General features: G+C 43.1%; 1 protein-coding gene across 1 annotated transcript in view; it reads right to left on the bottom strand.

Moving 5' to 3' along the window:
* Window positions 1-23,901, bottom strand: part of STARD8 (StAR related lipid transfer domain containing 8) — a 166,601-nt gene extending 142,700 nt beyond the window's left edge. The window contains exons 1-2 of the mRNA XM_063432169.1: window positions 23,787-23,901; window positions 10,299-10,332 (exon numbers count right to left, since the gene is read on the bottom strand). Of these exons, the coding sequence (XP_063288239.1) occupies window positions 10,299-10,332; window positions 23,787-23,831 (79 nt within the window). The 5' untranslated portion in view covers window positions 23,832-23,901. The remainder of the gene's footprint in view (window positions 1-10,298; window positions 10,333-23,786) is intronic.
* Window positions 23,902-27,609: the final 3,708 nt, after the last annotated feature.

The raw sequence follows: 27,609 nt of genomic DNA, 5'->3' as shown, positions 1-27,609 counted from the left end.
TCTCTACGGTTCTCTAATGATTCTCTATGGCCGACCGTGAAGGCACTGTGCCTGCGCGCGTGATGCTATGGCATGAGAACCGGGAAGTAAGATTCCCGGCTCTCATACCCAGGGCTTGGAGGCATAACTAGAGGGATTTAGGGGGAAGGTGAGAGGCACAGGACTGCAGGCACTATGACAACTTCATTAATATGAAGATGTCAAAGTGCTTACAGTGTCCCTTTAAACCTCCTTTGTACCAGTGTGGGTGTCATATTGACCCCCACAGACTTTCGTCTATTAGTTTAGAGGGTTAGTCATTTATCTGAGGATATTCTTCAAGCAGCCGACATATTTTTCGGGTTTGGCTGCTGGAATTTCATCTCACATTAAATCCACTCGAAATTCAATCAAAATATTGTCCAAAAACCAGTCGATAATTTTCAACTGGGTAAAAGGTAATCAAGGCCATAATTTGTAAGTCCTTTTAAAATGTTTAATGTATAAGGAAATCACCAAAATAAACATAATCAGCTCTAAACATGCAAGAAAGCTTAAAATGGCACTCTAACCACCAAATAGCGTTCGACTTTTGCCAACAATTATAGGCAGAACGCAATGGGCTTACCTATGACCTGTGCGCTCAGACTATCAAATGTACAGTTGGACAAACACGGTAGTGGAATTTAGCTGAGCCATTCCAGAGTGCCTGGATATTAGGTGTCGAAAAAGATATGGTTTTTTTTTTGTTTTTTGTTTTTTATCAAACTGCTTGAAAATGGTTTAACAGAAACTGAGAGGGTGGCGCCCATAGACTGACGTAAAATTGCTCCAATAAGCTGTACTGGTTATCACCACAAAAAAAGAAGCCCGGTTGTTGGCTTTTTGCGTTACGGTGCAGCAGAAATATTAGAAGTAGGAATAGTAATACAAATAATGCCTCAAAATCGCACTAGTAACAAAACAAAAAAAACTAGAAAAACAGAAAACAGAGTTCTGTAAACTGGCAAGTAAACAATATGTTCTCTCCTTACTGTCATCACGAGATATATATCAAACCATGCATGTGACTAGGAGGAATTCTAAACAGCCACAAAGCTCAGTTATTATAACATAAATAATACTTCAAAAATATTTAAGACGGTACATATGAAATACTTACAATAAAAAAAGAACAATGATAACTTTATATCATGAAACAGAGAAAAACGCAAGCTGGGTATATCTAGCACTCAAGGTGGGAATTTTCTTGCCTTAATATAGCCCTTTGACTGGCTTATTTATAATGCTGTAAAATAAAAATGTAACAGATTTTTCTGCTGACGTCTTCCAAAATGCAAATACTTTCAGTTAATCTCCTTCAGGGAATGCATAGATCTGATGTTGGCCTTGATCTTATCATTTTGAATAAGCTTTTTAAAAGATTTAATCAAGACCTTTCTATAAAATAAAAATTGTTCACTAAAATTAGAAAAAGAAACTATTAATAAAAATTATTCGGAAAGCACATGTTTTTGTTTCAGAGACATGTCCTAATAGTCTCTGCATTGCAATTATAAAGCAAAGCACTTGACAGGTAATTATCTTGGCAGGTCCATTATCTTGACACAAAGAGCTTACCACAGCCACTTGAATGTAAGAAATGGACCTTTCAGCTCCCGATTACTTCCTGTTGGGACATCTGAAGGAGCAGGTGTACGTGAACAAACTGCGTTCACTTGAGCAGCTCAAAGAGAGTATTCGTCAAGAAATGTGAGCGCTATAGCCTCATACATTAACTAACGTATATACTCGAGTATAAGTCGAGTTTTTCGGCACATTTTTTGAGCGGAAAAACCCCAACTCGACTTATACTCGAGTCAATGTCTGTATTATGGCAATTTACATTGCCATAATACAGACATGGGGCTGTGTAGGAGGGGGGCTGGCAGGAAGCTCTTACTTACCTCTCCTGCAGCTCCTGTCAGCTACCTTCTCCTCCGTGCCGGTCCGGTCAGCTCCCTCTGCAAGTCCCAGTGTAAATCTTGCGAGAGCCGCGGGCAGTGGCGTACTAAGGGGGGGGCGGGGGGGCGGCCCGCCCCGGGTGCCACTGACTAGGGGGGTGCCATGACGTCCAGTGTCATGTGTCACCCCCCATTATTACGCTGTGGCGGCTGCGCACAGCCGCAGCACCTTTGCGGCCCTGCGGGACTTGCTTCAAGGAGAAGGGGGAGGAGTGTTGCGGGCCGCGGCGTCGCGCACCGTGATGACGTCGTGCGCAGCGCCGTCAGCCCGCCTTCACGGATATCCAGCTGAAGGTTCCAATATCCGGGCGGTGAGGCACCCAGTCGGTCAAGGCATCATCAAAATGTGAGTAGATTAATTAAGGCTGTATTAAGGGGGGTGTGAATTCATTAAGGGGGTGTATTAAGGGGGGTGAGGATTAATTAAGGGGGTGGATTAAGGGGGGTGTGGATTAATTAAGGGGGTGTATTAATTAAGGGGGGGGGTGAGGATTAATTAAGGGGGCGTATTAAGGGGGGTGAGGATTAATTAAGGGGGTGTATTAAGGGGGTGAGGATTAATTAAGGGGGTGTATTAATTAAGGGGGGAGTGAGGATTAATTAAGGGTATTAAGGTGGTGTGGATTAATTAAGGGGGTGTATTAATTAAGGGGGTGTGGATTAATTAAGGGGGTGTATTTATTAAGGGGGGAGTGAGGATTAATTAAGGGGGTGTATTAAGGGGGGTGTGGATTAATTAAGGGGGTGTATTAAGGGGGATGAGGATTAATTAAGGGGGTGTATTAATTAAGGGGGGAGTGAGGATTAATTAAGGGGGTGTATTAAGGGGGGTGAGGATTAATTAAGGGGGTGTATTAATTAAGGGGGGAGTGAGGATTAATTAAGGGGGTGTATTAAGGGGGTGTGGATTAATTAAGGGGGTGTATTAAGGGGGGTTGAGGATTAATTAAGGGGGTGTATTAATTAAGGGGGAGTGAGGATTAATTAAGGGGGTGTATTAATTAAGGGGGGTGTGGATTAATTAAGGGGGCTGTATTAATTAAGGGGGGAGTGAGGATTAATTAAGGGGGGTGAGGATTGATCAAGGGGGTGTATTAATTAAGGGGGTGTATTAATTAATGGGGGTGAGTATTAATTAAGGGGGTGTATTAAGGGGTGTGTGGATTAATTAAGGGGGCTGTATTAATTAAGGGGGGAGTGATGATTAATTAAGGGTGTGTGAGGATTAATTAAGGGGGCTGTATTAATTAAGGGGGGAGTGAGGATTAATTAAGGGGGGTGTATTAATTAAGGGGGAGTGAGGATTAATTAAGGGGGGTGTATTAATTAAGGGGGAGTGAGGATTAATTAAGGGGGGAGTGAGGATTAATTAAGGGGGGTGCATTAATTTAGGGGGGTGTATTAATTTGGGGGTGTATTAATTAAGGGGGAGTGAGGATTAATTAAGGGGGAGTGAGGATTAATTAAGGGGGTGTATTAATTAAGGGGGGTGTATTAATTATGGAGGAGTGAGGATTAATTAAGGTGGGTGTATTAATTAAGGGGGTAGTGAGGATTAATTAAGGGGGTAGTGAGGATTAATTAAGGGGGGTGTATTAATTAAGGGGGAGTGAGGATTAATTAAGGGGGTGTATTAATTAAGGGGTGTGTATTAATTAAGGGGGGTGTATTAATTAAGGGGGAGTGAGGATTAATTAAGGGGGGTGGATTAATTAAGGGGGGTGGATTAATTAAGGGGTGTGTGGATTAATTAAGGGGTGTGTATTGATTAAGGGGGTGTGTATTGATTAAGGGGGTGTGTATTAATTAAGGGTGTGTGTATTAATTAAGGGGGTGTATTAATTAAGGGGGGTGTGGATTAATTAAGGGGGTGTATTAATTAAGGGGGGTGTGGATTAATTAAGGGGGTGTATTAATTAAGGGGGGTGTGGATTAATGAAGGGGGGTATATTTATTAAGGGGGGTGTGGATTAATTAAGGGGGGTGTATTATTTAAGGGGAGGTGTGGATTAATTAAGGGGGGTGTATTAATTAAGGGGGAGTGAGGATTAATTAATGGGGTGTATTAAATAAGGGGGTGTGGATTAATTAAGGGGGTGAGGATTAATTAAAGGGGTGTATTAATTAAGGGGGGTGTATTAATTAAGGGGGAGTGAGGATTAATTAAGGGGTGTGTGGATTAATTGAGGGGGTGTATTAATTAAGGGGGGTGTGGATTAATTAATGGGGGTGTATTAATTAAGGGGGGTGTATTAATTAAGGGGGGAGTGAGGATTAATTAAAGGGGGCTGTGGATTAAAGAATTAAAGGGGGAGGTTTAAATAATGAGGGTGCAGGGGTTTTTTGATTAAGGGGGTTGCAGTATTCTATTTATTAAGGGAGGATGTGCACTGCAGATTTTTGTTTTTTGTTAAGGGGGTGTGCAGGGTTTTTATAAGGGGGTGTGCAGGTTTTTTGTTATTAAGAGGGGTTGTGCACGTTTTTGTTTTTTATTAAGGGGTGTGCAGGATTTTTATGTGTAGGGAGTGAATGAAATTTATGTGATCGGCAGGGGAGGGCTGGCAGCCTTAGGTCTGGGGGGCAAATCCAGTCAAGTGGCCCATTGCACCAAGAGGAGAGTAAAAACACCTTTCCCATGTGATTGAAAGTGTGTGTGGGGGGGGGGGGGGAGAGGGGAAGCAGTCACCTAAACAGACAATCAATGACAGGCACACACACTTGCTGATTTGGCACACACTAAAAAACACACACTCACTGACAGGCACACGCACACACTCACTGACAGGCACACAGACACACACAGAAAGACACATTGTTACAGGCATACTGACTCAGACAGACAGACATACTGACACACACAGGCATACTGGCTGACACAGACAAATTGGCACACACACAGAGATATACTTGCACACAGACATACTGACACACACATAGAGATACATACTGGTACTCACACAGACACACACAGAAAGACACACTGTTACAGGCATACCGACTCAGACAGACAGTCATACTGACACACACACACACAGGCATACTGGCTGACACACACACATACAAACTGGCACACACACAGAGACATACTTGCACACACATAGACAGACATACTTGCACACACATAGACAGACATACTGACACACACACACAGACATACTGACACACACACACAGACATCCTGGCACACACATAGACATACTGATGCACACACACAGACATACTGATGCCCACACACAGACATACTGATGTGCACACACATAGACATACTGACATACTAACGCACGCACACACAGACATACTGACATACTGACGCACACACACACAGACATACTGACATACTGACTGACACAGACATACTGACACACACAGACATACTGACACACACAGACATATTCATACACACACACCCAAACATTACACTTTTAAAACCAGTGGACAGGGGCTGAATAAGGGGACAGGGCTGTAGTGGGGGACAGGGGGTGGTAGTGGAGGGTATAAGCTGTAATTGGGGGTTTAGTAAATGTACGGGGGGATAGGGGCTGAAGCAAGTTGATGGCTACAATTTGGGAAAGGGGCTGTGGTGTGGGTAATATGGGTTGCAATTGGGGGAGAGGAGCTGTAGTGGGGATGTTATGGGGCTGTGGTGGAGGCATGGGGCTGAGGAAGGGGGCAGGAGCTGAGAGGGGGTAAAGGAGCAGGGAAAGGGTGGGACAGGGGCTGACCAAGGATACAGGGGCTGACCAAGGGGACAGGGGCTGAGGTAGGGGACAGGGGCTGAGGAGGGGGGACAGGGGCTGAGGTAGGAGCTGACTAAGGGGACAGGGGCTGACGAAGGGGAGGTGGGGACAGGGGCTGAGGTGTGGACAGGGGCTGAGGTGGGGACAGGGGCTGACTAAGGCTGAGGTGGGGACAGGGGCTGAGGTGGGGACAGGGGCTGAGATGGGGACAGGGGCTGACTAAGGGGACAGGGGCTGAGGAGGGGGGACAGGGGCTGAGGAGGGGGGACAGGGGCTGACTAAGGGGACAAGGATGAGGAAGGGTGACAGGGGCTGAGGAGAGGACAGGGTCTGAGGAGGGGGCAGGGGCTGACTAAGGGGACAGGGCTGGGGAGGGGAATAAAAAAAAAACCACTAAAGTGTATTTCCCCCCTCCCTGAGTCTTACCTTAGGCCAGGGAGGGGTGGACAGCAGCCAACAGGAGCAGCAACCAGCAGCAGCCAGTGAAGTCGTCCTCTCCTGATGATGTCAGGAGGAGGGGCCGTGACTTCCTCTGCTCTTCTCCCAGACTCCCCAGCGGTCCTGTGAGAAGAGCAGTGGAAGTCACGCCCCCTCCTCCTGACATCATCAGGAGAGGCCGGCCGACTCCACTGACTGCAGACTGCAGGAAGAGTGAGGTAAGTTGAAAAATCTGACTCCTCAGCCAGAAGCAGGGGATTCAGATTTTTCCTTTTTTTGCTGGGTGTGGGCGGCCCTGGGTTTAGAGCGGCCTGGGGGGCAATTGCCTCCCTGCCCCCCTTCCCAGCCCGCCCCTGGTGATCGGGGTGCAGGGTTTTTATGTGTAGGGAGTGTATGAAATTTATGTGATCGGGGTGGGGGTGGGGGGGGTGCCACACTCAGGGTCCGCCCCGGGTGCCAAATGCTCTAGGTACGCCCCTGGCCGCGGGGTCATAGCGCGGCCGCGAGACTTACACTGGGACTTGCAGAGGGAGCTGACCGGAACGGCGCGGAGGAGAAGGGAGCTGACAGGAGCTGCAGGAGAGGTAAGTAAGAGCTTCCTGCCAGCCCCCCTGCACTGAACTGCCAATGCCACTGGACCACCAGGGAGTGAGAGCCCCCCTCCCTGCCATGTATCAAGCAGGGAGGGGGGACGAAAAAAATATTAATAAAATAATATAACAAAAAAATAAATAATAATAATAAAAAAAAATTATAATAATAAAAATGCCCACCACCCACCAAGGCTCTGCAACACATACACAAACACACACTGCATTCATACACACACACTGCATTCATACACACACTGCACTCATACACACACACTGCATTCATTATATACACACACTGTAAATAAATATTCAATTAATATATTTTTTTAGGACCTAATTTTATTTAGAAATTTACCAGTAGCTGCTGCATTTCCCACCCTAGTCTTATACTTGAGTCAATAGGTTTTCCCAGTTTTTTGGGGTAAAATTAGGGGCCTCGGCTTATATTCGGGTCGGCTTATACTCGATTATATACGGTAATATTATGAACAATGGAATCGAAATAACCGACTTTGCAAGACGGCAAATGGAGCTCATTTAAAAGATGTCATCTTCTGCACTGCAATCAAACAAATCTCCATACGTTAAGCATGCATGTAATATCAGTGAAATTGGTTACTTCAAATATTATTGACTTCTCAAGCCCTGCTCTGAATTTTAGCCCACTCTGTATTACCTGGTGAGTGTGTTCACTACAAAATGATTTGCTGTATTAGCTATATTGTTTCTTACGGGGTTTTTTTTTTACAGTTGTAAGTCTGATGGCAGGGTTACTAAAGTGAGAACAAAAAGTGAATTCAAAGCAAGTTTTACATTTAAGGCCAGAGTAGCTGAAATGAAAGCGTAGCTGACTTAGAGAACTTTTCTAGTTTAGCTATTTTTACCTTGAATTTTAAATTCACTTTGAATTCTCATGTTAGTAAATAACATTTGGCATATCAATACTTTTTGTAGGACAAACTTGACCATCTGTTACTGAGTCACTCAAATTACCTGTTTTGGATGAACCCCCTTCCTCCCCCTTCAGCGCAGCAAGAGTGGGACCCTGAGGGTGGGGGGCACCCTCAGGGCACTATAGTGGTCCTTTAATTCAGCTCACCAGTATGATCCATGTGGGCTGAAGAATGACTGAATTCCCTAGCCATACGATACAGCAGCATGAATGAAGAAAAATTTGACACTCAAGTAAAAATAATGAAAAATGACCGGCTGTATAGCCAACTTTTACTGCAGGTCATAATTCAATGCAAAAGCACAAGAATCTGAAGTATATTTTACACCTTGCACCCTATACAAAATTGATTTATTGATAATGCGCCAACCTCTAAACCAAATCTTAAATACACCTGATCCCGCCCCAAATAGAAAGGTATAAACAGACCATGTTATCAATATCGTGTGAATACAGAGATACTTTTTATGCACTAGACCTGACAATATATTACAGAGAATCACAGTTCAGGAGTATATATATCAGTTTGAAATGTGTGAACTACTATTATTCTCCAGAGTCTGGTCATAGGGATTTTTCATTAAAAAAGGATAAATCACAGTGAAAGCAGACAGTTTGTGCAGCCATGAGGTCTCTGCAAGCACTTATATGACTTTGAAATGTTTAAGTGAGAGGTGACCTGAAGGTGAAGTGTTGACATTTCACATCACATAGGTCATTTCACCTTTACCCTACACACTCCCCTGCCTTTCGCCTTCTTCCATTTCCCAAAGTAGACCTGCCCCTCCCCCTCCCCCCCTAAGCTTAGCTGTAATTACCAATCTGACAGTCTGTCCAATATGGTGGTGATTACTTTATAAATGCAGAAATATTAACAGATTATAAAAAAGACACAGAATGCAAGTAATTTCAGCAGCCAATCAGAATATGTGATTTCCTTAGTTTTACACTGTGGAAAGAGGAAATGAACATTCTGATGAGGCTGTGGTCACACCAAGAAGTAAAATTAATCAATAAACATATTTACAGTTTTTAATATACTATATATTAATACATAGACAAGTGATAGACGGTTTGATAAATATATAAAATAGATCTGACAGACTCGGTGGATCATGCAAAAAATAATTCTTATATATAAATGCAAAAAACACTTTTACCTTAGTTTTCACTTCCAAGAAGAATTGCTTGCTAAGATACAGGTTTTTTCCCTAAACAGGGTTTTGTGGGAAACTGATCAGAGAAATTCTAATTTTTAGGCTAAACTAACCAACTTCGAAATATTGTTGAACTAGTTTATTTTTCCAGGTCAGCTATTTTGGGCTGCAATGTAACATTTCCACAGACACTCAGGAACAATTGTCAGATGCTTTGTGTGAAAGCTAAATTAAGCCTCAAAACGAATGTCACCTTTAATTCATTAAAAAATAAAATAAAATGTATTCCATTTACACGTCAAGAAGGGTAAACAGGAGAAGGAAGAAGCCAAATATAGGACTGCCTTCATGCCTTAGATAGGTTTATGGCATGCTGATAATGTGTATGCCTTTAAGGCACAACACACGTCAGGTAGCTCTATTTTAGGGTCTGTTCTTACCCAATATGTCCCCATTTCCTACTAATGGAATACAGGTGTTTTTTTTTTTTTTTCCCCAGAGCAACGACTCTGATTGATACTTAAAGCAGCACTGTCCCCATCTGGGGACTTTGCAGAATTTGGATGGGGTCCAGTGGTGTGGGGGTTGGGGGTGGCAGGAAACGTACCTCTGTACATACTCCGTAAACCACTATGTGGTGTTTCTGTTTGAAATAAATGAGCTGTTCGTGCACTGTTTTCATGGGAACATGAGTGGCCGAAAGATCTTAAAAATAAATTAAGGACCTAAAAATGCATTCTTTTTTTTTGTGGGGGCTAGTTTGGATAGAAGTATATAAGTATGTATGTCTCTCTAAATAAAAAGGGAAACATTTAGGCAAGCTTTGAAAATGTTTCTCTCATTCAAGTGTACACCATCATCTAACTCACTCCCAGCACTCTCAGTCAACCCAAGGGGAAGAGGCGCTAGAAAGATCACTTCCTGTCCACTCCTAAACAGTTTTGCCATTAAATATGGGTGAGCTAAAATGGTTCTTTTGCTTCAGGTGTATCTTAATTATAAATTATATAAGGTGCTTTGGCATACCACAACTAGAATTGCTACTGTCCATTTTATGTGAAATGTTTAAGGTGAATAAAAAAAAAAAAAAAAAAAAAAAAAAAAAAATATTTAAAAGCAGGACTTAAGTACAAAAAATTTAAATAGCATGAGTACGGCAACAATAACAAAACCTCAAAAGTTTATTAACAAACCAGTGAATGATCTTGCATGATTTAGTTCCATTTTGTTGAGTCGGAAACAAAAAAAAAAAAAACTTTAAAAACGTTCGGCCCCAAAACCACTTCATCACTATCACTGGCTGCCGGTAGCAAGTAATGTTTCAGAAATGTATGTATATTGTACTGTGTAATATATAGATATTAGGCCATTTGCTTTTTTGTTGTTGTTTTTATAACAATATCTTCAAATACTCTTACTATAAATAAAATAGCTCTTACCAGCATCATTTGCTCGCCCTCTGCAAGTGATGTCCTACAAGACAGAGAGAAAAAGAGGGAGAATTGATCAATCAGAAACAGACTGTACAATCTATCTAGAAAGTTACTGATTGACAAAAATAACAAAACAAATGAACATTGTATCCAAGTCACTTTCCAGGATTTTAAAGATATTTTTTTCCACTCTAACAAAAATGCGTTTGTGAGGTATGAAAAAAAAACTAAGTATATAAATTCACACATCTGTACTTCTATTATAGAACTGAGAGCCTCCATCTTGGCTCCCTGCCAACCATTCTTAGAAAATCTGCTTTGCACCTGTTAGTCAGCAATACAGAGAAATAATGTCTGTTTCTCCTTCTCTGGGGCAATCTATGACGTGGCTGCGCCTGGACTAAGCTGGATTGCAGCATCAATTGCTAAATCGTTGTTTATATATTGTTGTGTTTTTTGTTGTTTTTTTTTAAGTGAAGCATCACATTAAAAAGGTTAACACAAGTTATAAGTGATTTACTCTCTCGTATTGAATAATGCAAATAGCGGCATTACCCTTTAGGCTATTACCAAACTGGCTTGTATTATTTTATTATTTATATCACCAGTCTTCAACTGGTGGTCCGCAAGAATTTATTGCTGATCCACAAAAACTTTCACCCAACTATACCGTTGACTGGCCATAAATTGCAGCAAAACTTTGCCTCTCCCCTGCTGGCTCTGCAGGACCGGAGGGGAGATCAGAGATCTCCCTCTCCGGCCTGCTTGCAGTGTAATGCTGGCAGCCAGCAGAGGAGGGAGAGAGGACCCAGGGGAGCTCTAACGTGCAGCTCCACCGGGTTCTCCTCTCATGAGCTAGGAACGTTGCTGCGGTAACCACAGCAACGCTCCAAATCTCGCGAGAGTGAACTCTATCCTGAGCTGCTTGAGTTCACTCTCACCACTTGGACCACCAGTGATTAGTTCTGTCCCCCCTCCCAGCAAAGGTAAGCAGGGAGGGGGGGTGGATATAAAAATTATTATTTTTATTAAAGGACCACTATAGGCACCCAGACCACTTCAGCTTAATTAAGTGTTCTGGGTGCCAGGTCCATCTAGGGTTAACCCTGCCTGCTGTAAACATAGCAGTTTCAGAGAAACTGCTATGTTTACAAATGGGTTAATCCAGCCTCTAGTGGCGGTCTCACTGACAGCCGCTAGAGGCGCTTCCGCGCTTCTCACTGTGATTTTCACAGTAAGAAGACACCAGCATCCATAGGAAAGCATTGAGAATGCTTCCTATGGACTGATTGAATGCGCGCGCGGCTCTTGCCGCGCATGCGCATTCAGCCGATGACGTCGGAAGGAGGAGGAGGGAGCCCAGCGCTGGAGAAAGGTAAAAATGTAACCCCTTCCTCCCCCTAGAGCCCAACGGGAGGGGGGCCATAAGGGTGGGGGGGACCTATTAACACTATAGTGTCAGGAAAACGAGTTTGTTGTCCTGCCACTATAGTGGTCCTTTAATTAAAATTATATATATATATATATATATATATATATATATATATATATATATATATATTATTAATCTACCCTCCAACCCCACAGATCCACAATAGATCTCCCACACAAACACACACACTGCCCCCCCATACACACACACACACACTGCCCCCCCATACACATACACCTACACTGTACCCTCTCACACACATTGACTCCATACCCTCTCACACACACACAGCACCCCACCCCTCACACATACCATTGGTTTTCATTTCTGGCTGACGCTGCTCTGCAAAATATTTTTCACCGGGCTGCGGATGTTAAAAGATTGCAGAACACGGATTTATATAGCGCCAGCAAATTCCATAGTGCTGTTCATGGGTGGACTAACAGACACGTAATTGTAACAAGACAAGTTGGACACACAGGAACAGAGGGGTTGAGAGCCCTGCTCAATGAGCTTACATGCTAGAAGGAGTGGGGTCTAGTGACACAAAAGATAAAAGTAGGGGTAACGAAGTAGGTTGCTAGAAAAGTATTCACTGAGGTCATTTTTGACAGCTGCAGGAGAGGAGCCAAGGTGTGGGGATGAAAAGCTGCTAACAGTTTAATTGATACGCTTTCCTGAAGAAATTAGTTTTCAATTATTTTTTTAAAGCAGTGGAGACTGGGTGAAAGTCAAACAGAGAAGGGAAAGGAGTTCCACAGAAAAGGTGCAGCCCTTGAGAAGTCTTGAAGGCGAGCATCAGAGGTGGGAGTATGGACAGAGGAAAGAGAAAGAGGAGGAAGTATGGACAGAGGAAAGAGGATTGAGAAATGCTTTCCTATGGACACTTTGAATGCGCGCGCGGCATGCGCATTCGGCTCCAGTGACGTCGGACGGGTGAGCTGACGTTGGACGGGGAGGAGAGGTCACCAGCGCAGAGGGAGCCCGGCGCTGGATTAAGGTAAGTGGCTAAAGGGGTTTTAACCCCTTCAGTGCCACGGGAGGGGATACCCTGAAGGTGGGGGCACCCTCAGGGAACTATAGTGTCAGGAAAACAGCTTTGTTTTCCTGACACTACAGTGATCCTTTAACCCTGTAAATGTACACATTGCATACGAAGTACATCAGACATGGAAAAAAATAATGAAATGAAAAAATTATATTAAATAGCTCAGTGGATGTATTTACCATACATCAACTGAGCTATTTAATATATATATATATATATATATATATTTCTATTAAACCTGTTAAACCTTCCATTGACCAAGGTAAGTAAAAATTAAAAAATTAAAAATGAATGATAACCATCATCGTATTATATATCTAACACTAGTGACGAGATGTAAGTAATAATAACTAGAAATGTTGTTGTGGGAAGAAAATGTGTGCTACTATGGGCAGCCATTGTTATGTGTTTCAGATTGTGACATTTTCCCTTGCGTTAGTATAAATTGGTGTAAAAACAAGGATGGATTGAAGTCCTCTAGTCAACTTTTGGCATTTAAGAGGTTAATTCATTAAATGGTGTCATCCTGTGGGGGGAGTGCAGGGGGGGGGGGGAGCAGGAGATTGGGTATAATAATGTGATTAACTCTACATTTTATGGGCATCTATAGACCCATATGAGTGCATACATTGTAAAATTGGTTAATCCCTTTACAGGATTAACCTCTTCATGGTCCTTGAGACTGGGCATCTCCTGGTCTTATGGGTCCTATCGTATGCTTATCACTCTCCATCCCATAGGATGGAGAAAAAGGAGAGGCCACTCACTCAGCAGACCTTTTCTATTTTTTTTCTGAGGTCCCAGGGGACCTCATTATTTTATAAATGTATTTATTAACATTATAGAGATAATCGTTTCTCTAAAATTACATGTTAAGCTCTCACAGACCATAGTGTGTGTATATATATATATTTTATTTTATTAAAAACGATTTTATTTTTTAACTTTCATTGATTATTTTTTTAGTTAAATGTCGCTGTTTACATGGTTATACTTGCTATTTCCTTAGCTTTGTGCTTCCTTATTACTTATACTAGGGAAACAGATTCTGGGCATAACTGATTTTAGCAGAGGCACTATTTATGCTGAATTTTAATCACGATCACAATATTTTTTATGTTGTTGCAGTCATCTTACAGGTCCATGCAGTCTGTACGCCAACGAGCGGTCTTGCACAGTAATTTGTAGGATGCACTGCAGATGTTGAACTGAAGATGCTGGCTTCTCCACTACTTTTGAACCAATGTGTATTGCAATCTATCCCTCTCTCTGTAAACACACCAATGTTCTATAGATAAGATCACTACAGAAGAACTATATATAAATAAAATGCAGCCGTCTCACTTGCAGCTTTTTTTCTGATTATATTTACTTTGTACATATGTGAAGTTTTTAATTGTGTAGCAAATGCACTACTTATATCGAGGTGACAAGCCCCTGATTGAGCTGAAGTAGTATTTCGACAGAAAATTAATTAAAGGGACTTTGTTATTCATTAAATATGTGGGGATTGATTTTAGGTAAGAAAGGACGTTTACCTGTAAGAATATAATGTATAAAGTGCTGCGGAATAAGTTGGCGCTATGAAAATGTCAATAATAATAATAATAATAATAATAATGTAAAAATACCGGAACTACGCACTTTAAGACAGGATTTCGCTGTATCTAGCATTAATTCCTCTGTAAGGCTTTGAAGTTTCTTTAGCAACACATTAAGGAGAATGAGATGCTATTAGAGGTTTGCTTGCACTGACATTTGGAGGTTTTCATGACCAATGCCCTAGAGAGTTATGAACTTATAACCCACGCTCTGCCCTGGACTCAAGGGTCCGTCTGTTCACATACCAGCACACACAAGCAAAATCTGCTCCAGATGCGCCCCCTCTGAAGACCTGATGATAAATTTAGAAGGGTCACATCCGGTACCACTTATTCCTGGGTGGGGAATGTAATGAAATATGGCGTCCACCGTTAAATAAACATGCAGTTGCTCTAATGTTGATTTACTAACAAAGGTCAAAACATATTAGCCATATCTATATTTGAGTAAAACTCATCTACTATGTTTTATACGTTTCTAATGAGCCTAATGGGAGGAAATGTGATATGGGTTTGCAACTTGTACATGCTGTCTTTTTTTATAATCAATGGTTGCACAATGAATGCGAATAGTGTTTTTTGACAAGTTACATTTTTTTTAATTTTTTTTATTCTTTATTTTTATTGTGCATAAATGAACAAATCATCCTGCAGTGTCACAACAACAAATGAAAGAAACATGTTAATTTCACAATGAAACAGGTATGTAAGGTATTAAACTATGAGCGGTGTTGCTTTGTTTCATTTCGCTGCATCAGCACTTTTTTATGTTAAAGTGAAAGTACAAGAGATAACTGCACCCGCATGTAGTGAGATGGCTAGAGCACGAGAATTACATGCATGTTCTATGTGTGTGGCTGTATGATTCAACCGGTATGTACAGTCGCTCATACATGCGGGTTGGGTGAAAACCTGTATATAGTACATAGAAACATAGAATGTGACGGCAGATAAGAACCATTCGGCCCATCTAGTCTGCCCAGTTTTCTAAATACTTTCATTAGTCCCTGGCCTTATCTTATAGTTAGGATAGCCTTATGCCTATCCCACGCATGCTTAAACTCCTTTACTGTGTTAACCTCTACCACTTCAGCTGGAAGGCTATTCCATGCATCCACTACCCTCTCAGTAAAGTAATACTTCCTGATATTATTTTTAAACCTTTGTCCCTCTAATTTAAGACTATGTCCTCTTGTTGTGGTAGTTTTCCTTCTTTTAAATATAGTCTCCTCCTTTACTGAGTTGATTACCTTTATGTATTTAAATGTTTCTATCATATCCCCCCTGTCTCGTCTTTCCTCCAAGCTATACATGTTAAGATCCTTTAACCTTTCCTGGTAAGTTTTATCCTGCAATCCATGAACCAGTTTAGTAGCCCTTCTTTGAACTCTCTCTAAGGTATCAATATCCTTCTGAAGATAGGGTCTCCAGTACTGTGTACAGTACTCCAAGTGAGGTCTCACCAGTGTTCTGTACAATGGCATGAGCACTTCCCTCTTTCTACTGCTAATACCTCTCCCTATACAACCAAGCATTCTGCTAGCATTTCCTGCTGCTCTATTACATTGTCTGCCTACCTTTAAGTCATCAGAAATAATCACCCCTAAATCCCTTTCCTCAGATGTTGAGGTTAGGACTCTATCAAATACCTGCTCTATCAAGTACCTGCTCAGAAACACGAGTGAAGGAGAGGTAGTAGGTACCCAGGAAACATTATAAACGATTTACAATACGGTGCCCACGAGGAGTATTAATCCTAAGATTTTGGTCAGGCTAGGTGTCTGGTAGGGCATAAAAATCGGGTAAAACAAAAAGTGTGCACGCTTCACTATATGACCGTATCTTTAAAAGGTTTTGGTAAAAATAGGGAGAGTGCAAGAGCATAACAACTGTAAACTAGGTTTAGAGGTTTATAGGCCCAGTGAAAGTCGTGGGTATCGGCAGGGGGCTTAAATCTAAATGGTATTGGGACTCATACAGGAATATCTAACTCACGTATGTGAGTTCAACTGTGGGTATGTTGGACTGAACCTGCTTTTATGCGCTGCATGATTAGTCCTTATAGTAGCCCACACCAACTCTGGAGGCTTAGGTCAGGAGCCCAGTGTGGGAGCCGTGGATGGGCTGTTGCTGACCACCGTCCCGGTGTGAGATCGCCCTTGCCTCCCTGATGCCGACATGCCGGTCATCCTTGGAGGGGATCTGAGTTTGGGCGCGCTGCTGTAAGCTCCCGGTCCCGGGTGCCGCCGTATGGAATAGGTGAGCGTTTCGGGTTTTGCTTCCTCTGTGCCGTGCCCGCTTGCCATTCTTCGGTCTCCTCATCCTGTGTGTCGTGGGCCGACTCCAGCTCCCGCCGTTCGCAGGGCCCGGTTTGTCTGAGGGTGGGTATCTCCGTTCAGCTTGCTTCTGCCGCTCCATTAGAGTTTGGACCTTTCTGTTCTGCAGTTTTTGCCAGAAGCTATTGAAAGGGTCTTCCAACCGCTGCTCCAGGGTCATTTGTCGGCCCAGTGTCTCCCCAGCTTGCTGACCCGCCGCCATCTTTGGTCGGGTGTTAACACTCAATGCCCGTGTTGTATGCTAGTTGCACGTTACTATGTCCTCTGTGATAGAGCCTTCTTGCTTGAATCGGGATAACCATCACCGGCAGGGGGGGAAACAGGGTCCCAACCGTTTCCGCAGTTTCCAGCGGAGCGTCCAGCAGGAGGATCGGCCGTGTCTCTCCCGCCTGTCTCCAGCAGTAGGCCGCAGTGCGTCGGTTGATTTTCAGTGTCTGGTAACGGTCGGAGGTCTCTCAAGGTAAGTCTCAGGGTGACCCTAGGTCTGCTCCGAGCTGATCGTTGTTTGTCTCCGGTGTTAAGGCTTATTTTTCAAGCTTAGTAATACATTTTTCCCCGGAGCACATAAATCGTGCGGCCATTCATGTCGGCGGTCAGGCCCCGCCCCCGACAAGTAAAATTTTAAAGAGGCAGAAAAATGTGGAAAACTGAAGACTATGCTCTGTAGAATAAACAGAGGTGGATTAGAATATGTAGGATTCTGAAGAAACAATAACAGAGATCGTCTTTAAAATGTTGATATAAAAATGTTGACTTTTTTTAATTAAAGAAAGCATACAGAACCATTATGGCTTCATTTATAATGAAGAGCATTTTACTGTGTGAGGTACATTCATATGTATTAGGATGATTACTGCTGTTACATTGCTATCTGTATGGAGAAGGAAAGGTGCGACAAAGAGGGCAGGTGGACATTTTAGTGAGACAATAGTGTCACTGACTATTGGCCAAGCAAAGTAGCCAAACAGAGTTGCTCATGCTGAGCTCACGTATGGGCTGAGCATACAAGAGCTCAGCATGAAACGCCCTGTTTTCTAACCAAATTTCAGCACGAGAGCATTTAAATACATATTGTTGCTGCACTTTGCTCCAGTAATCTTGTCACTGTTTGACAAACCCATTCTTTTGTGTGATCAACAGGAATGTCTCCATGTTTTGTGTCACTCAATAAAATGAATTACATAACACGTTTGGGTAGGGGGGTTCAAGGTTAGAAGTGTTTAGGATTATGGGTGTTTACGATTAGGAGTGACTTAGGTTTAGGGACAATTTTGTGTTAGAGCTGGGGGATACTTTAATTCACATTGAGTGCACGGTTTCTCCCATGACTCTCACCTGTTCAAATCCCTAAACTTTTTCAATGTGTCACTTGAAAGGGAAACTCCAGTGCCAAGAAAACTATCCGTTTTCCTGGCACTGGAGGGTCCCTCTCCCTCCCACCCACCAATCCCCAGTTACTGAAGGGGTGAAAACCCCTTCAGTGACTTACCTGAGGCAGCGGTGATGTCCCTCGCCGCTGTCTCCTCCTCCACGACGCTCCTCCCTGTGCTTCCGTCGGCCGGTGGGCGAGGTTGATCCTGCCCACCGGCCGAGGAGACCTAATGCGCATGCGCGGCAATGCCGCGCATGCGCATTAGCGCTCCCCATAGGAAAGCATTGAAAATGCATTTCAATGCTTTCCTATGGGGATTTGAATGACGCTGGAGGTCCTCCCTTTCCTGTGCTATGAAGCAGGAAGTGCCCTTTAGTAGACAGCCACTAGAGGTGGAGTTAACCCTGCAAGGTAATTATTGCAGTTTATAAAAAACTGCAATAATTACACTTGCAGGGTTAGGAGTAGTGGGAGTTGGCACCCAGACCACTCCAATGAGCAGAAGTGGTCTGGGTGCCTGGAGTGTCCCTTTAACTTCTCACTTCTGTGCTGCAATACAGTAGAATTTTTGCCTAGTGAAGTGTACATCAAGGGCTGACTGGCCATCGCACAAACCAGGCAAATGCCCATTGATCTGCAATGGTCATGGGCCTAGGCCAGTCCTTTGATCTCCCTGGCCGGCACATAGAGGGTGTAACGTTCCCTAGGGAACCCTAACACACAGACAGGACAGAGTAGAGAGAATTGCAATACTGATCTTTAGAATGGTTATGCACCAATCCCGAACCCCTCAATGCAAAAAGGGATAGTCAAAACACAAGCCAAGATGAAGGGAAACAGAGAGACAGAATGCCGAGAGACAAAACCAAATATCAGTAACCAGGAAATCCAAATAACAAGTGCAACGCTCAATAGTAAACCAAAGACAACAACAGGGAACTGAGGCAAGGGAGGGTTAGCTTATATACACACAGGGTGTGTCTGATTGGCTAACCTCCAATTAGTGTTAACCACAACACGTGGGAGGAGTTTCCTCCCTCCCTTATGGTCTCTGAGGTGATCACTGTGTGCCGGGTCACATGACCGCATGCAGCACACATAAGGAAGCTGCTCTGGAGCGTGCAGCGTCAGACACACTGCCAGTCTGGAGACAGGGACCAAATGACGATAAGGTAAGCAAGGTCGCCGGAGCGGCGCAGGGGCAGGGGACCTGACACAGGGACGATGTTTAGTGAGTGTCAGCCTTAACAAGGAAGTCTGTCCACGTGTTGCTAGGGAGATTTCTGATCTCCATCAATGACCAAGTGCACACATGGCAAGAGGGCGCAGGGAGCACTCGGTGTGCAATCTCACCAGGTGTGGACCACGTGCTTTCGCGTCTGTAAGCTCCAGTCACTGAGGGCATTGCTGCATGTTACCAAGGAAACACTCTCAATAAGAATGCCAAAGCTCAAAGGAAAAAATTGGTGTGCAACCGCCGGAGGGTAAACTCCACCCAAAGGACCACCCATATGTCAATATATACCCACACTACATCCTCTGTTTACACACACTACAGCCACTAAATACAAATACATGCTAACTTCAGCCCATGTACACATACACTAAATAATCTATACACATTCAAACACATTAAAGAACTGTTACACATACACTAGAATCTGTACAGCTCTAAACACACATTACAGCCAAAGGACACACATATACGCACAAATACTACAGCCCCTAGTCACACATATTAAACCACACACAAACCCCTTATACACACAGTTTACCACAGCCGCCTCTACACATGTGCAATCTCACAAGCTGCCTCCAAACACAGACATCACAGATCACCTTCTTAAACATGCAGAACACACTTTACAGGCCCTGTCTCATTTTGGTGCTCTGGTAACCCACTTATGGGGGCATTAAAGACAATTCACTAGTAAAAGCAGTGCAAGCATGTCATTAAGTTTGCTTGTAAAAAAAAAAAAAACACAGGCCATTTTCCCCAAGCAAAAGCACTACAGCAGGGCTCTCTACATGGGATGCCCTGGAGGGACATTAAAGGGACACTATAGTAACAAGAACAACTACAGCTTAATATAGTTGTTCTGGTGAGTATAATCATTACCTTCAGGCATTTTCATGCAAACACTGGCTTTTCAGAGAAAAGGCAGTGTTTACATTCCCTCACTAGGGACGCCTCCAAGTGGCCACTCCTCAGATAGCCACTGGAGGTGCTTCCTGGGGCAGTGCTGCACAGTAGGCAGCACTGCCGTTCAGCGTCTCCTTGCTCTGCATGCGGACGCTGAATTTTCCTCATAGAGATACACTGATTCAATGCATCTCTATGAAGATGTGCGGATTGGCTAAAACAATGTTTGGCCCCGCCCCCATCCTGCCTCCTTGCCGATTTCAACCAATCCAATGCTTTCCCATAGGCGGAGCTGCAAGGTAAAGGCTGAGAGCCCCTACTGCGCCACTGGACCACCAGGGATGCAGGTAAGAAACATGGAGGGGGGGGGGGGTAAAACACTTTAAAATAATATAAAATTAAAAAGCTGCTCACCAGAGGCCCGCCTAAGAGGCACCACCTCCTTTACTTGCGGCTCTAGTCCAACAGGTTGTTGTTGGTTTTTTTTGCCCACCTCCTCAGTCCCTGTCCCCCTTCCTCAGTCCCTGTCCCCCTTCCTAATTCCCTGCCCCACCTCCTAAGCTCCTGTCCCCCTTCCTAAGCTCCTGTCCCCCTTCCTAAGCTCCTGTCCCCCTTCCTAAGCTCCTGACCCCCCTCCTAAGCTCCTGTCCATCAGCCCATGTCCTCCCCTTTTCAGCCCCTGTCCCTCTTCCTCAGCCCCTGTCCCCCTCCTCAATTCTGGGACAAATGGGAACGAATCCTCGCAGGGCCCTTCTTGATACCCGGAGGTACATCACAGGGTAAGCGGAGAGGGAGCGGGCCTACCCCGGGCACTACGCACCCTTCTGCCCCGGCAATAACTGCCCACCCGGGCCGAGGGTCAAAAGGAGGTTACCTCCGCCGCGTCGCCCACAACGCCGGAGGCCCGACCGCCGCGGGTGGCGACGAAACACCGGGCTTTCCAAGGCACCCATGCTGGGAAAAACTCGGCCTCCACAAGCACCCAAGTTTGTGGCACCAGGATGCAGACCCCACACAGAGCCTGGGTCCATGGGAGGGCCTTGCCATCCTCGCACTTCAACCACTTATGTATAACTATAAGATATGTCTCTTATCTATACCCGGCTAAATATATTATACAACGCAGAGCATATCCTGACTAAAGATACATGTTGCGTGCCACTTACCTGTTTAACCCTACCCAGTAGTCGGATGTACACAGTGAATAGGTCATATAGTGACTACCTAGCATGTTCCAATATGTTGTCTTGAACAAGTACCTGTGCCCGACGTACTGCCGAGAATTGGGCAAATGCAGTTGAACGTTGCATAGTTAAGCTTACTCTATTTACAGTTTATTCTTGGAATTATCGATGAGCCTCTCGCCATTGTTTGTAGTGTACACTTGATTACCCAGGGACACTCATACACGTTTACCACTCAGCCATCCGCCAGTTAATCATACAATAATGTAAAGCATTACCAAGTTTAGTCAGCATGCATACTACAGGGTCTAGCAAATATTTCACTGCTGAATATTACTTTCATACCTCAACCATGTACCTGCCAAGCATAGGCTCAGTTCTATGCCACCCCATTATTACGACCTTAGCAAGTTGACCTGTAATTAAGCAACCAAGCACTAAATTAAGTTACCACTATATCGTATCATAAAAGCCTGTTCAGCATTCAACTTGTTACAAGTTCTGTTTATTAAAACAACAAAATGTGCAATGTCTTTCCATGCCACACTAATGTTATAATATGGCTACATCTCTGCTGACACCAGCTATTGTGGCAGTGTAAACATGTTTGTACTCACTATGCACAAATGAAATAAAGATTGACAAAAAAATATATATATAAATGAGTCCAATGTCTACTTTGATTTACTGTTTCAATAATATGTGTTGCAACTACTGTTTTGTAAGTGCAATGTCTACTCTAATTTACTGTCTCAATGCTATGTGTTGCAAATCTTGTTTTGATACCTATCAATCTACCAAAAATGGCATGTACATCCTTTTATGCACTGCAAAAATAAAGAATAATAATACAAAAATAATAAAAAAGATGCTCCCCTGAGCCTCTCTCAGACCCCTATGCTAGCCTGCAAAGCTTCTCTCACACTACAACCTACCCCTCACAATCACACACACTGTAGACCACACACATTACACCCCTCACAATCACACATACACTACACCCCTCACACTCACATACACTGTACCCCACACACACTACACCCCTCACAATCCCACACACCACACACCTCACAATCACATACACTGCACCATTTACACACATACTGCACCCTACATTACAGCTCCTAAACCCCACCCCTACAACAGGCCCTATCCCTGAAGACCCCAGGTAAGTTGTCAAACTGTTCCTACACATTTTGACTACTTACTCTGGGAGGGTACCACCGCAATTCTGTCACCATACCCATTATATAGGGCGGTAGTGGTTGGTTATTGTGCCTTTAAAAAATCTATTCGTGCCCCTCCCGAGATTAGGTTCTGGATCCGCCCCTGATTTAGCCAGCCATGATAAAAAAAAGTAGAGAGAGATGAAATCACATTATTTAAGAAGTGGCTTAGGAGTTTCTTTAGAGAAATGAGCACAGTTATAATGAAATGAAGACAGGGATGTCAAACTCTGTGTCCCCGGGGGCCTACAACTCAGAGAATTCTTTGAATCAAATAGATGGCCAGAGATTAATGGAAATTGTAGTTCAGCAACATTTGGAGGGGGGAGAGGAATCAGAGTTTGAGATTCTTGAATTAAGATATATAATGAAATATAAAAATAATCATGCTGCTCTATAGAGCAGATATAGTTACTAATTATAATGCTGATACTGCACATAAAGCGTGTATTGTTTTTTATTATCACATACAGAATATGCATTTTTTGTCAGCTCTCCACAGTTTCCTGTTAAGTGAATAAACCCCATTTGCAGTACAAACGCTTTAACAGGACTGATGTCTATAACAATGTTACCAAGTCACATGCATAATTAGATGATGGGGTAAAGTCCTAGCATATGTCAATGTTTTACAATTCTATATTCTATATAAATTGCATATTATGCATCTCACGTAATCAGCTTGTTTAACCCCTTAACCCCTTAAGGACCAAACTTCTGGAATAAAAGGGAATCATGACGTGTCAGACATGTCATGTGTCCTTAAGGGGTTAAGGACACATGACATGTGTGACATGTCAGAATTCCCTTTTATTCCAGAAGTTTGGTCCTTAAGGGGTTAAATTAAGGTTAGCATGTATATGAGAAAAAAAAGCAAATTTATGGAACTTTGACGAGTCAAGAAAACAGTATAAAATGATTTTACACCCAATATTTGTAGCCATATTACTTGTTCACGTGTCATATGCAAGCAGCCAGTGTCACATGTGTTACCTAAGTTTGTATATACATACATACATACACAACTAACTCTTACACGATATATGTATTTATAACACAAAAACATTCACATGGGTGCCCTATTATTAGCTGTGACATTGGAGCCCTGGGCTCATCCCTCGCAGCTGTCACACACTCACAGTCCCACATTACCTTTGCACGTCTGAAGCAAGACCAAAAAATATCCAGCAGTGGCATTGTGTGAAACTAAGGGTGCCCTCAAACGGAGGAACCCAATGTACAGCCAGCCCCAGGCAGATCCATGGGAAACAAGGGAAACAGGGCCAGAACAGCTGTGTGGGGATCTGTCAGAGAGGGAATTAGGGAGGGAGAGGGGGAGAGGCGGAGTGGATAATTCAAATCCAGCACAGTTATCCTGTTGGCTAGAAGGGAAGCATCTTGCTACAGCTTGGACAGTTATTTGCCGTAACCACTGGCTATACAGTGCCATACATACATAGATAATTTAAAAGCAGGGAACAGTACCAGCATTTAAGAGAGAAGTCTTAACGGACACTCTAGACTGGAAACTAGACTTTCTTTTTATACTGGAAACTGTTTGCAGCTAATGTAGATTCTGTACACTTTTGGCTAAAGCAACATTGTTATCAAAATATTTTTCTAGTTATGTAATCTTTGTTATAATATGACATATCATTATTTCCTTTAATCCACATATAATGTTCCCATTCCTCATTTCCGACAGCCATCTTAATGCAGTTTTGGTCAGATTGTCAGTCATCTGAAACATATAGAAACATAGAATATGACGGCAGAAGAGAACCATTCGGCCCATCTAGTCTGCCCAATGTTCTAAATACTTTAATTAGTCCCTGGCCTTATCTTATAGTTAGCATAGCCTTCTTCCTATCCCACGCGTGCTTAAACTCCTTTACTGTGTTAACATCTACCACTTCAGCTGGAAGGCTATTCCATGCATCCACTACCCTCTCAGTAAAGTAATACTTCCTGATATTATTTTTAAACCTTTGTCCCTCTAATTTAAGACTATGTCCTCTTGTTGTGGTAGTTTTTCTTCTTTTAAATATGGTCTCCTCCTTTACTGTGTTGATTCCCTTTATGTATTTAAATGTTTCTATCATATCCCCCCTGTCTCGTCTTTCCTCCAAGCTATACATGTTAAGATCCTTTAACCTTTCCTGGTAAGTTTTATCCTGCAATCCATGAACCAGTTTAGTCTGATCCAATGCTTACTATTTTGTAGCTGTCGCTTTCATTTAAAGTTGTGCGCTCTTTATGCTAACAGTAATTTTTGGCAGATGATTTTGAAAAGCAAAAAACTTTGAGCATTGTTTTCAATATATATGGATTTTAAAAAATTAGATCATATACTATAACAAAGATTATATATTGGGATTTCAAATCTTGTTGTTGCCAGTGGTCTTTAAAAAGGTTACTCCAACTACCATGACCAATTACATGATTTGAAGTGGTCATGGTGGTAGGGGTCTATATGTGCCGTGCTTCTGCTTGAAATGCTGCACTTCCAAAGATATATTACCTGTTGTGCTTGTTCTAGTTACACCCCTGACATGTGTGACTTTGGCAGCCCAGAACTCTGGAACTTTGTTCCACATATCTACCAACTGTCCCTATTTAGGGACAGGTAGTCCCTATTTTTTGTGCCACAATACCTTTGTCACTCTTTTCTAAACGCTCCATACTGTTGGTGTATCTGAGTCTTTAACCCCTTAAGGACCAAACTTCTGGAATAAAAGGGAATCATGACATGTCACACATGTCATGTGTCCTTAAGGGGTTAAAGGATCACTATAGTGCCAGGAAAACAAACTTGTTTTCCTGGCACTATAGTGCCCTGAGGGTGCCCTCACCCTCAGGGCCCCTCTCCTGCCGGGCTGAAGGGGGTTAAAACTCACCTTTTTTCCAGCGCCGGGCTCCCTGCCGGTTTTCTCTGAAACTGCTATGTTTACAGCAGGCAGGGTTAACCCTAGATGAACCTGGCACCCAGACCACTTCATTGAGCTGAAGTGGTCTGGGTGCCTATAGTGTTCCTTTAACTTAGTGGTACAGCAATAATAATGTGTTTTATAGCGTCTTCAACCTATAATAAATGTTTTTAGAAATGAGTCTGTGTAAATAAGATGCATTGTTCTTGTTCTAAATTAAATTATTTGTTGCAAAGGTTGTTATTAGTAAGTCACCTGCAATTTCTAGAGAATAGCCCCTCCCCTGGTCACACCCTCAGTTACACCCCAAAACAACAGTATCCCTCTTTGTGTCCATTATAAATGTTGGGACATATGGTTCCGGGCTGCCTAAAATCAATTCTGTGCATATCTTAGGTCTGTCATCGGTTCGTACAGCGACCAAGCAACAGAGGTAATACTCTTCTCACTTGCAGGAAGAGCACCTGCACATGGAAGCTTACTCAACCCCCCTCCCCAACTCTGTGCGGCCCCCCTCTGGTTGTTGAGTCTGGGTGCGAAATGGATGCTAGGAGGCTGTTTAAATCTCACCATAGGGAGTGTCCAGTCAATATTGATGCTGGCGATGTGACGCCACTCTGTGTATGTGTATCAATGTGAATGTATATGTGTGTGAATGCATGTATCTGTGAATATGAATGTGTATGTATGTGGGAGACACACGTGTTTTTTACAGTTCGGGTGAGGGAGTGCCAAAAAACTGATCTGCCCTGGGTGCGATGTAACCTAGGTACACCTCATAATATCTGTGACCATTTTATGTACACAATAGACTATATATATATATAGTATATGCACTAATGCACTAATATACGTCAAACAGTTACATTATTCTAATTAATTTTTTTCACAGATGGGAATTTCCCCTGCATGTACAACATACAGTGATATGCTAAGCACGCCTATGCTCTGTTAAGCATGGCAAATGTACAGATTGTAAGGAAAGATAATGTGACAATATAAAAGCAAATAGACAATTTCAGAATTCATATCTGGAGTGTACTTTTAACAGAATATATTCTACTCTTAATTTTTTGGTGTAGGAGGAGGGGTAATTTATTATAAAGAAAATCTCCATACAAGTAAATATATAAGAGGAATCTCCTTTCTAGGAATTATGTCTAGAGATTTACCACCTCGCTGCATCATCATGTCTGTTATTTTAAGATGTGTTGTGTCATTGATTTATATGTCTAATTAGTGTCATTTCCATGTGTTTCACTGTCTGACAGGCATTAACCCCAAGGTGTACCATGTCGGGCTGCACGTGTCGTCTTTGCTCCCCTCCAGAAGTTCCCAGTGTTAAGAATCTGCCTATTATTACATCTCAGTGTGAGCTGGCAGTTGCTGCGTAGCAAGGTTTTGAGGAGGAACCTCTCCAAAACTGCATCTGTCCACTTGTACCTGGACACTGGCCAAGAGCTCACACATTCCTTCCATGGGGAAGACACAGGAAGTCAAAGAGGAAAATCTATGTTTTCCCTTAGCACAGTGTACACTGCCCTATCCATATTAACTGCTAGAGGCCCTATTAATGACTGCTCTGGCATGATCAAGTGAACAAGGAAAAGAGAGCTGTAAGCACAGTTAAAATACATGTAGAATCATACCCCATAGTTATTGTATTTAAGCAGAGGCAAATGTAGGTAACATGGTAGCCTCCCCCTTGCACCAAGCCCTAGAACGTATTTTTGTGCCTTACCATTAAGGAAATTACATGCACATACTTAAATTCATATTCACACACACTCATAGCTGGGTTTGCCACAAGGCCACAGAGGCCACTACCTGTTGGCAGCACAGGCAGTGAGGAGATCAAAGATCTCCTGCCAGCCCATTCTCCTGCCTTTATAAGGAACATACCCCCAACAGGCCTCTGATGGGTCGGCGCTTGAGTAGAGAGGGGGGACCATGGCCGGTGGGGAAATCAGAGATCTCATTCATCGGTCATGCAACTCTACTGCATCAACACTCCCGGCACTGGCCTAAACGAGTTGTTTGCCCCCACC

This window comes from Pelobates fuscus, chromosome 9, assembly GCF_036172605.1.
Source record: "Pelobates fuscus isolate aPelFus1 chromosome 9, aPelFus1.pri, whole genome shotgun sequence".
Taxonomy (NCBI): Eukaryota; Metazoa; Chordata; class Amphibia; order Anura; family Pelobatidae; genus Pelobates; species Pelobates fuscus.
The sequence above is the reverse complement of the archived record's forward strand: the minus strand, read 5'-3'. Positions and strand labels throughout refer to the sequence as shown.